The 12,300-nt window shown below is 41.8% G+C and overlaps 1 protein-coding gene across 1 annotated transcript in view; it reads left to right on the top strand.

Moving 5' to 3' along the window:
• The window catches only part of urm1 (ubiquitin related modifier 1), a 44,326-nt gene that overhangs the window by 99 nt on the left and 31,927 nt on the right, over positions 1-12,300 (top strand). The window contains exon 2 of the mRNA XM_052037086.1: positions 4,567-4,637. Coding sequence (XP_051893046.1) covers positions 4,567-4,637 — 71 coding nt within the window. The remainder of the gene's footprint in view (positions 1-4,566; positions 4,638-12,300) is intronic.

Here is a 12,300-nt window from a genome sequence, read left to right as displayed (position 1 = left end):
TCGGGGTGTCAGTGTGTTGGGTGTTGGGGTGGGGGTGTGTGTTACTGTGTGTGGGGCGTGGGAGTGTGTATTGTGTGTATGGGGGGTGTGTGTGGGGTGTGTTGTGTGGTGTGGGGGTAATGGTGTGTATGGGGTGGTGTGTGTGTGTGTTACTGTGTGTGGGGCGTGGGCTCCGAGCGGTGTGTCGGGCTCTCTCACCGGACCGGGAGGGGGGCCTCTCCTTGGGCTCAGGCTCGGTGCCGGTGGGGCCGATAGTTGTTGCTTCCGATTTAATATTTCGCTCACCCTAATTGTGCGGGCTGCATGTTGAGCAAGGCTGAGGTCAGGGACTGGTCGCTCGTCTGACCCTGAAGTGTTGAACACGTACTTTTAACACATTCACGTATAGGCTCTTTGATTGGTCTTGGTGCCGGGGCAGGTTTTGAGTTGGTGGGGTTTCAGGAGTCATACAGCAGGGACGAAGTTCGTGCTTGGTGTTGGTTTATTATTGTCCCTTGTACCGAGGTACAGTGAAAAACTTGTCTTGCATACCGATCGTACAGATCAATTCATTACACAGTGCATTGAGGCAGTACAGGGTAAAAACATTAACAGAATACAGAGTAAAGTGTCACAGCTACAGAGAAGTGCATTGCAGGTAGACAATAAGGTGCAAGGTCAAACAAGGTAATGCTTATTGTCACGGGCAGGGTATAAATGCCATGATAATTAGCTTTTTGCAGCACAGTACATTACAGACGTGACAAATATAAATTAACATAAACTTAACATGAATTATGCATAATTTGCATGACAAGATAAACATAACAACAACATTAGTGCAAGTTGGGGGAAGTGTTGTCCGAAGTAGTGCCGGGGTATTTCAGGTCAGTTCAAGAACCTGATGGTAGTGGGGAAGAAGTTGTTGAACCTTGAGGTGTGAGTCCTCTAGCTCCTGTACCTCCTGCCTGATGGTAGCAGCAAAAAGAGGGCATGGCCTGGATGGTGGGGGTCCTTAGAAATGGATGTCGCCTTCCTGAGACAATGCCTCTTAGAAGATATCTTTATTAGTCACATGTACATCGAAACACACGGTGAAATGCATCTTTTACGTAGAGTGTTCTGGGGGCAGCCCACAAGTGTCACCACGCTTCCAGCACCAACATAGCATGCTCACAACTTCCTAACCCGTACATCTTTGGAATGTGGGAGGAAACTGGAGCACGCGGAGGAAACCCACACAGACACGGGGAGAACATACAAACTCCTTGCAGACAGTGGCCAGAATTGAACCCAGGTCCCTGGTGAGGTAATAGCGTTACGCTAACCGCTACACTACTGTGCCTCGATGGTGGGGAGGGCTGTACCCATGGTGGACCTGGCTGAGCTAGTGGGGTGGGGATAGGTTTACAGTGACATTTGGTATGGGTAGTAGAAATGTGTGATATACTTCATGGTCAGTCAAGTAAGCACTAGGTTCCTCACCACCCCATTCGAATGTAGAGTCTGTATCAATGTTTACATTTGTCTAATCGTTCATTCCTCTGTCACTCAATCCCAAAGCTTTATAATTTCCATTTCCTCTCATTGTGTCAGCCCTGCTCCAGTTAGCCCCTCTAAACTAACTTGAGATTTGGGTTCAAATCCCCTTATAAACATTTGAGCAAAAAAAAACTGAACTGGGGGAGTGTTTCACTGTTGGAGCTGCTTTCTTTCAAAGTAAGTATTAAACAGAAGCCCCAAATGCCCCCCTCCCCACCATGTGGGTGTTTGTTCCTCCACCAGCATCGATACAATTTTTTACTTAGCCATTTCCACATTGGCTATGGGAATTTGTGTCCAAATTACCTGTCATGTTTTCTGTATAACACCAATGACTACATTCCAAACTTATCCCAACTGATTTGTAAGTGGATTTTGAATGTCTTGAAAGAGAGAAGAATATCACCACAAAAATGTAAGTCTTTTTTGAATATGGTGCTATGGTAAACATAAAGTATATTAACTTTTGTGTTCCTTTCAGGATGTCCTGAAAACATTTTAAAGTGAATGACATACTGTTGAAGTGCAGTCATTGTTTTTATGTAGAACAGCAAGCTCCCAAAGCCAATATCTTAAGGATCAGCTAATCTATTTTTGTGATATTGATTTCAGAAACAAGGAATAGCGATAACTCCCCTGCTGTTGTTCAAAATAGTGGCATTGGATCTTTTAGTCCACTTGTCAAAGGAATTTTGTTCCCAGTATAAAGACTCATCCAAAAGATAGCAACCCTGGCAGTGTGGGGTTCCCTTTGGACTGCACTATTAGATATTTATGTTGAACTCTCTGAAGTGTGTCTTGAATGCACACACTTTCTACTGGAAGTGAACTATGATTGACACTCTTCTATGGCACTGACAAACTGTTCTATATCAATGGTGCACTGCAAGACTGCTCAAGTATCCATTTTACATACATGATGTTACATACTGCCAAACTATTATGAATAAGGTTTACTACAGTAACAATTAGGATTACTAGTTAATATTGACAGCACTGATTGTTTCCCTCCTCCCTGAGTTAAGCACCCCTAAACCCAGTGGATTTTTAACAGCATCCTGCAGATTAATAGTTGCTGATGTAGCAAAATTGTTGAATTGTGAACAGTAGAGTAGAGACTCAAATCAATGATGATTTGGAATGTGAATTCAAACAATTTATCTAAACTGAGTCTGATCTCAAACACACCACTGCACTGGGTCCCTTTTGGCAAGTCCCATATCTGACTTGTTCATTCAGTAAAATTAATGAGCACCCATCCCCTTAAAATTTCTGTAGCACTTGGCTTCAATAATATCTCCCAACTCATTTAATTTCATGTACACTTTGGCCATAACAGTGATTATATACTAATAAATGCTAATTTTGATATCTAACAAAAATAGAATACATTTTCTTATCCCACTTTTCAATTAGTTTTGATACTTGGATAAACTTAACAGTCTCTGCTTCTACTTTTTAACTGCCAGCAGATACCACCACACCTCATTCTGCAACAGGATGGAACCCAACTGGATCCATTCCCCAAAGAGCAATATTGCAGAATGTGTATGAATGCTGACAGAGTAGGCTAACATTCCATTGCTAGATCTTTCTGCCCCATGTACAGCTTTTCATTGCTCCTGTGAATCTCCATTTGATGCTTTATCTCCCTGCTCCCTTTCTTTTGGCAGTGGTTCCTCTTTGAATAGCAGAGAAATTCAGAAAGTGAAGTTTAAAGAACCAGATAGGAAAAAAAATATGCGGATGAGATAATTATAGTTCTGGATGGCAGCAGTGCTGTGTCTTTCTAAGATGAATTGCAGGAAGGTGTATTCTGTGGCCCACAAAGCACTAAGCTCTGCATATATGGCATTGGAGCAATTGGTCTTGTCTGAGTCTTTCAGGCCTTAAACTAATTCCCAGGGAGGGAGTAAACATTTTGTGCATGAGCAAGAAGAACAAAATACAACTGTGAACTCAGCATGAGTACTGATGCTCAATGGTGGGTGCCACCGGCATGGAGGTATACAGCAGGGGGGTGAATTGATGTTTAAAAAGAAAACTAATTATGATTTATGTATTTCAAAAAGATGATAATCAGGAAAAAAAACATTAACTTTAAGGATGCTGAGTCAAATTTATTTCCTTTTGGACAAAATTAAATAACCTAAGTTTGCTTTCGGTAAACAATTCGGGAAACTCTTTTACCCACAAGATACTGGTACAATTGGATTCAACTGAGAGTCTCAGAACTAATATTGTTAAGTAATTGTAGCAGGAATTTGGAACAAAAGCAGATCAATGGAGCTGGGATTTAGCTTTGGCGTGAACTAATTGAATAGTAGAACAAGTTAGAGGCATTGTGGTTTTGGTCTAGAACATAGAACGCAGAACATTACAGCACAATACAGGCCCTTTGGCCCACAATGTTGTGCTGACATTTTATCCTGCTCTAAGATCTTTCTAACCCTTCCCTCCCACATAGCCCTCCATTTCTCTATCATTCATGTGGCTATCTAAGAGTCTCTTAAATGTCCCTAATGTATCTGCCGCCACAATCTCTGCAGGCAGTGCGTTCCACGCACCCACCGTCTGTGTAAAAAAAACCTTACCCCTGACATCCCCCTTTTATCTTCCTTCAATCACCTGAAAATTATGCCCCCTTGTATTAGCTACTGTCACCCTGGGTAAAAGTCTCTGACTATCCACTCGATCTATGCCTCTTATCACCTTGTACACCTCTATCAAGTCACCTCTCATCCTTCTCTCCAAAGGAGTCTCCAAAGTGGTCTCACTATGAAAAACTGAAATGCTGGTGGCGTTAGCCGTGCTGCAGGAGTTATGTGGTGCAGTGTATTGTGGGGTTAGAACAGTGAGATCATGATACATTATTGAGACCATTCACTTCCCAAGTGGGACTACTCGGTCTGACACTGGGTGTTCACTTCTATACTCCAGTGCTGATAATTCCTTATCCTCAAGGACAAAGTGAAATAACTCTGGCTTTCCCAGACATATGTGGCTTTTATTTAAATAATTCATTTATTTTCTGATTAATTGCAGAGGTGGTGCTGAGCTGCTCTTCAATGGGGTGAAAGAGCAACATGTCACATTGCCGAACCAGTCAACACCATGTGAGTGTGAGATTCTATTTACTTTCATTGAATTTTTTTGTAAAACATCCAAAGTAAACGTGGCCAATTGTGTGAATCTTTCGTGTACCTTCTTGAGAGTATGGGAGCAAGAGAGCTGCTGGGAACAAGACTACAAATGTATAGAAATGTTCATTATGAGGAAGTTAACTGGTACATCAAAACTATCCATTACTAATGATGAGCTAGACACTTCCTGCTCTCCCTTTCCTACTGCCAAGTGATCTACTGGCAGGGATGAAATTCCAGCACCGATCAAAGTAGAAGAAAACACTGGTAAATCCTGACGCCTTCAGGTACCTGCAACAAATCCAGAAAGTCATGCTGTTTTCTGTTAAACCATTCATGCTTTGTGGAATGCCATCTCTCATTGTGTCAAGATATGGTCCAGCTCCCTCTTGAAGCCAATGTGGAGACTCTGCATACTAAGCTAGCAACACAATCCAAAGTGGCACACTCAGTGGAGCTGCCGCTTCACAGCTCCAGCAACCCAGGTTCAATCCTGACTTCCAGTGCTGTCTTTGTGCCGTTTGCATGCTCTCCCTGTGCCCACGTGGATTTCTGTCAAGAATCTTGTTTCTTCCCAAAGATGTCCTTAGTGTGTAAGTGAGAGATTGAATCTGGGGAGAGTTGATGGGAAACTAGTAGAACAAAATAGGATGATCGTAAATGGGTACGTGTCTGTTGGTGTGATCTCGGTAGGCTGAAGGGCCTGCTTCCATTCTGTATGACTCCATTGATTAAAATCCAAAGGCTCCATTCTCTCTGAGAAAAGAACCCCCTAACATCAGGCCTGTTAGTATTTTTGTATAGATTAAAAACATTCCCATATATGGACCATTGTATACAGTGAATAAAACATTGTATTGTTATTGGGTGGATTTTGTACAAGCACTTGGGGGAAATCATATTACATGATTCTGTCTATCTTAAAAAAAAGCTGAAAATTGCTGACTGTGCAGTAATGCACATTAGCCACTTCTGGAACCATTAAACTGGAGGAGCCATGTTAGTTATACAATCTGGAGGTAGTGTTGAAACTAATCTTATTTTTGGATTCCTTATTTTATGCCTTTTAATAGAAAACCCACACTACAAAGTGAAAAGGAATCCAAGGAGGGAAGTTTGCAGTGTGATGAGCAAATACTGAACAAGTCCTTGCTATATCCTATCCCAGATACAGTAATTCAGTAAAACAAATTGTTGATATCCTTTAATGAATTTGTTACAGGCAGATTATGGGATGTCATAACAAAGGGAAAGTATTGACACTGAAGATTTTTTTGTCACAGTATTTCTATGGGTCCGTTTGTTCTTTGTTCCCATCACTTTCCAGTTTTCTCCTTGTTAGCCATGGCTCAGTGGGTAGCACACTCAGCGCTCAATCGGAAGTTGTGGAAAGGTCTCCTCTTTCAGAGAAGGTGTTAAACTAACACCTGGCCTGAGACTCTCACCTCCAATTGCCCTACCAGCTCATGAAATACAATGAGAAAATGCTGGAAACACTCAGCAGGTCAGGCAGTGACTATGGAAAGAGAAACGGAGTAAGCAGGTCAGGAAAGGCCCTTTGTTAGAATCCTGACCCTTCTGACAAAGAGTCTGTGACCGGAAGCATTAACTCCGTTCATCTTTTCACAGATGCTGTCTGACCTCCTGAGTAAAATTTTATTTACAGCACGGTAACAGGCCCTTCCAGCCCAACAAGTCCGCACCGCTCATTTAAACCCATGTTAACCTACCCGTATGTCTTTGGAATGTGGGAGGAAACTGGAGCACCCGGAGGAAACTGGAGCACCCAGAGGAAACCCATGTAGTCACAGGGAGAACGCACAAACTCCTTACAGACAGCGATGGGAGTTGAAACCCAATAGCTGGCGCTGTAATAGCATCACGCTAACTGCTACGCTACCGTACCTTCCCAGTATTTCCAGCATTTTCCGTTTTTCCAGAATCTGCAGGTTTTTTTTGATTTTTCAGCTCATGAAGTATCCAGTAGCACTATTTTCAAGAGGAAAAGGGTTCTCCTCCTCAGTGATCATCCTTTACTCCTCAACTAACCTCATGAAAACCATCATTTTATGCCATCTCACAGCTGTTCGATGGAACTTGCTATGCTCAAATTGACTGTCATGTTCCTTTGGGATGTGGACCACACTTCCACTATATTTTGTTGGCTGCAGCACAACACAACACAACACAACTCCAACACATTTTGTTGGATGCCTCAATGTCATGTGAGATATAAGGTCTCTTGCTGTCTTGCTCTCTGTCTCTCAGCCATCCAGTAACATTGAAGAGCCTGAGCATTTGCCATGAAGCAATTTCCATGAGGTATAGTTAGCTCCAGGGTATTACAATCCGACACACATTCAGTGTTCCAAAATGCATTTTCCAGCACAGGCCACTGGCAGAACAACTCTTATGCTTGTTGTCTCCGTCACTTTCCCATGTATTGTCAGATTTAGGCAGTTCAGTTTCAAAACTTGCCATGGTGGCATGTGAACTCCTAACCTCTGTCTCTCTGGTCCACAACAAGCCCAGCGCATTACGGACACCAGTCTCCCCTCCTTGGACTCTGTCTTTACCTCTCGTTGTCTTGGTATAGCAGCCAGCATAATCAAAGACCCCACTCACCCGGGACATTCTCTCTTCTCTACTCTTCCATCGGGTAGAAGATACAGGAGCCTGAGGGCATGTGCCACCAGACTTAAGGACAGCTTCTACCCCACAGTGATAAGACTATTGAACGGTTCCCTTATACAATGAGATGGACTATGACCTGTGACCTCACAATCTACCTTGTTGTGACCTTGCACCTTATTGCACTGCACTTTCTCTGTAGCTGTGACACTTTACTCTGTACTGTTAATTGTTTTTTTTACCTGTACTACATCAATGCACTCTGTACTAACTTGATGTAACTGCACTGTGTAATGAATTGACCTGTAAGATCGGTTTGTAAGACAAGTTTTTCACTGTACCTCGGTACAAGTGACAATAATATTCCAATACCAATATCATAGCCAATGTGTACTAAAAGTTCACAGCAGTCAGTCTGTGTACTGTGGTGCCATAAGCTTCTGAAGCTTGACTTTACATTCATGTAACCATTGCCCCCTGCGGAGTCCAAGTGTGTGAAAGTGTAATGATTTGCCACTCCAAGATAACCTTTGATATTTTCTCCCCCAACAGGTTGTGTTGCGCTTTGCTCTTTAAAATACTCTTTTGTTTTGTGAATGGGCATCTTATGATCCCATTGTTGCCCTATTTTGAGGTGTTCTTTGGTTTGCTTGATTCCCCTTAATCCTGAATCAAGTTCAAAAATTGTCTTTTTAGCTGTTCAGCCATGTGCGAGATAGAAGCTTATCAACCACCTACCTCCCTTTGCCCCACCACCCACAGTCAAAATCAGGTTTCACAACTCCATTTAAAGTTTTGTGCTCTATTATATATTTTGTATCTTCTTGCAATAGGTATCCTGGCTGGTGTCTAAAATTTTCACTGCATTTCTCTTTTATCTACTAACCATTCCATGTAGATTCCCCTTTCCCTCCCCCAGGTAGGGTATGGGCCAGAGGCTGTCGCAGTGCTAGGCAACCGTGGCATTGTTCCAACAATGCTGCCTTGAACTCTGACAATTGGCCTGCTGAGGAGCTCTCAATATTGTCATTGGAAGGAAAAAAGAGAGGAAGAAAAGGACTCTGCCACGCCACAGCTTTCCATGGGCCAGGAATTTCAAAGTGTTAAATTGAAGCACTATGGCTAGTACGTAGGGGCAATGGAAAATGCCTTTACTTTCTAAATGAGTGAGAACAGCAAAGGCTGCTGTAGAAGATTAGTCCACAGCTTTCTCCTCCGTAGTTCAGCGGGATTAGCTAGTGAAGCATAGGGACATGAAGATCAGGGAAGTACCAAGGTTGATTCCAAGTGATATCTTTTGCTGTCAAATTCTGTCGGGTATGAAGAATGCCTACTTGAGCAAGGTGCCCAAACAGCAGTCAGCAGCTATGGGGCCAAAATCCTGCAAAGGGAGATGCCTGTTTGAGGAATGACTGGAGAAAGCTGTTTTTGTTTTAAAGAGTGAAGCAAATAGATTAGCAAAAGAATTTGCCAAGAATTTAAACTTTTAGCAGCCAGTAACGTAATACAGAATGTTCTCCATGTGCAATGAATGTTTACGGATTTTTGAAGCACTTCAAAGATTGCAATAGCAACATGTGGTTCAAAAACGCAGATGCCACACAGAAAAACCTTGCAGGAGCATATTGTAAAATAAAATGGTACTGAGTCAATGAACGAATATTTAGCACAGATGATAGAGGTTGGCAAAAGTTTTAAGGAATGTAAAGAGGACAGGCAGTAGGCATTGATAGAAAGGGGCGAGACTTCATTTGGTACTTAAGTGATTTAATACTGCTTATTTTAACCAGTATATACAATGTAAGACTTTTAATCAGTTGACTTCATGTCCTTGGATTGGACTGAAGTACTTAAGTAGTGAACTTGACTAAATTAGTGACACTTTATTTTGGATGAAAAGCTGGGATTATCCTAATATTATATACTAAAAGGTAGAAATTATGTATTTTCCTGTATATTTCAAAAGACATGAAAACACTTAAGTATGGTTAAAATATTAGATTAAAATAATTATTACCTTTAGCATAAGAGCTTTATTAAAGTAACAAACTATCTAGTTTCTGGAATGAAGCTTAGGGGTGAAATCTCCCCGCACTCTCGCTATGTTGGAGGCATTAAAAAAATGGTTCCGTTTGCATGGGCATCATTCCTGGTCTCCTGGGTATTATTTACCTCTCAGCCAAGACCTATAAATGGGACTGTCTGATCAAATCTCATTGCTATTAGTGGGACTCTGCTATGCACAAATCGTCTTCTGTGATTCCCAGGCTGCACTTCAAAGTGTGGGTGATCTTCTTTAATGTTGTATCTTTAGAGATCTGGTGAGCCAGTGACCTATAAAATTATGGATTTATGAATACTCCACCTATTTAAGGTGAGCAGTTTCAGTAAACTGACCTTATGATCTTAGTTTGATAACACTTGTCTTCTAGATCTCTATCATCTGGGGTAGATCGACATCTTGGCATAGATCATTACTCAAAGCCAGGTGGAAAATGATTCATTGTGACCAATATCTCAGAATATGATCAAAATTTCCAGTTAAGTGTGACGCCAATGGATAATACCAATTTAGGGTCACTGTCTATATTGCCTAAGTTCTGCAAAGCACGTCGTCAGGAATGAAATGAGAGCCTTGCTGTCCAAAAGAGTGCTTCAGAGTGGGTGGGAATCAAGTGAAGAAATTTGGCATTGATGGCAGGATGCACTGTAATTCAGAGCAGCTGCCAGGTTGGGGAAGGTCTGCATCTCCAGCTGTTTTGTAAATTAGTTTCAAATATTGATTTATCTTGCCTTCAAAATGTACAGTTTATGCATATTGAACTGACTGGTTCAAATGGCATCCGTCCTTCCTTCTGCTCCCAACCCACATCATCCTTCCCTATGGAATTGTTTGCATACGATTTGGGTTTGAGAGCAGAGTTGTGATATTTATTGCAAACTGGAAATGTGTTCAACATTGTTCAGCTGGAAGGAAACACTCTGAAAAGATAGATCATGGAATAAAAGGTAATAGCTGAGACAAGTTTTTGTAGATTGGCAATTGCTTTGCTTCCCTAGTTTGGTGCCCTTGAGCAGAATCAATTTGTCAAGGTCCAAAAGACCAGCAAGAACAACTAAACTATCTTTTTATGTTCTATTCCTACTTCAGACAAGCAATAGATTTTTACATCATCACAGAATGATTCATCACAGAAGAAGGTGGTTCAATCTATTGTGCCTATGCCAGCTGTTTGAAATACAATCATTCCCACTTCTGACCTGCTTCCTCATAGCCATGCAAAAATATCAAAATATCTGCTCATTATTCCATCACTGTTTCTGGGAGGTTGCTCTGTGTAAATTGGCTGCTGTGTCTGATACATTGCAGTGATGACTAAATGACTGATGTAGTTTGTAGGCATCTATTCTCCACCTACTGTATTTTTACTGAAGAAAATTTTGCATTGGGAGAGACTACTTCATCTGATTCACACTTATGTATTCTGCTAATTTAGAAAACTACAGAATAATTTCAGAAAATTCCAATAGATTTATTAAACATGATTTCCCATTCATAAATCCACATTGACTCTGCCCAATCCAATTATTATTTTACAAATAGTCTGTTACCACTGCCTTAATGGTAAGTTCCAGCATTTTCCTGACTACTGCTATCAAGCTAACTGTTCAAAAGTTCCTTGTTTTTTCTGTCCCTCCCTTAAATAGTGGGGGTCACTACCTTCCTATTGGGAGAAGTTGCTGTAATTTTTGATTTGGTCTGTATCAATTACCATTTAAACAGACTTACTTGATGGTCGTTGAAAACTGTGGTGCGTAGCGTGATGCACCTTTGGAATTCTCTACCCAGGAGGATTGTGGAGACTAGATCATTGAAGATATTTAAAGAGAACTTAGATAATTTTTTTGAAAATTGGGAAATTGAGGGCTATGGGGAACTGGCACAGAAGAATGAGTGGGGAAAGCCTGAGGGGCCAGATGACCCCACTCCTGCTCCTATCTTATGTTCTTGACTCTGTTTTCTGAAGAGATTGGAATTGGTTTATTATTGGCCCTTGTACCGAGGTACGGTGAAAAACTTGTCTTGCGTACCATTCATACAGATCAATTCATTACACAGTGCCTTGATGTAGTACAGAGTGCATTGAGGTAGTACAGGGTAAAAACAATAACAATACGGAGTAAAGTGTCACAACTACAGGGAAGTGCACTGCAGGTAGACAATAAGGTGCAAGGTCAAACAAGGTAGGTTGTGAGGTCAAGAGTCCATCTCATCGTTTAAGGGAACTGTTCAATAGTCTTATCACCATGGGATAGAAGCTGTTCTTGAGCCTGGTGGTATGTGCCCTCAGACTCCTGTATCTTCTGCCTGATGGGAGAGGAGAGAAGAAAGAATGACCCAGGTGGGTGGGGTCTTTGATTATGCTGGCTGCTTCACCAAGGCTGCAAGAGGTATAGACAGAGTCCATGGAGGGGAGGCTGGTTTCTGTGATGTGCAGGGCTGTGCCCACAACTCTCTACGGTTTCTTGCGGTCCTGGGCAGAGCAGTTGCCATATCAAACCGTGATGCATTCAGATAGGATGACTTTGTAGTACATTTGACTGCTTTGAGCCCAGACATGCTCCACTTCATCTTGCCACCAACTCGTTGTCTCTGTGATTTTAAAAAAAGAAATGCACTTTGTTAACTGCAAATTGCTTTGGAGATTCTTGAGGATGTGAAAGATGTTGTATCAGTGCAGGCCCTCCTTTGCCTGCCCGTACACAGTCCCAAATAGCCTTCCTCATCTGCCCACAACTTGGTCTGTGACATTAGTGGCTCCTGCCACGACCCTCCTTGTGGAAGCCCACTGTTTGCTTTATTGGTAAATTGCTGAAAACTGATCATGGCGTGATAAGTAATTAAAAATTAAATAGTGGATTTTCCAACAAGGTATACATTGGCTTGGAGCCGCACAGGATAGGCGAATATGAAAGGGGGTCAAAAAAACTGGCTATGGAAAGG

The sequence above is a fragment of the Pristis pectinata genome, chromosome 23, assembly GCF_009764475.1.
Source record: "Pristis pectinata isolate sPriPec2 chromosome 23, sPriPec2.1.pri, whole genome shotgun sequence".
NCBI classification, from domain to species: Eukaryota; Metazoa; Chordata; class Chondrichthyes; order Rhinopristiformes; family Pristidae; genus Pristis; species Pristis pectinata.
This window is presented reverse-complemented; position numbering and strand designations above follow the sequence as displayed.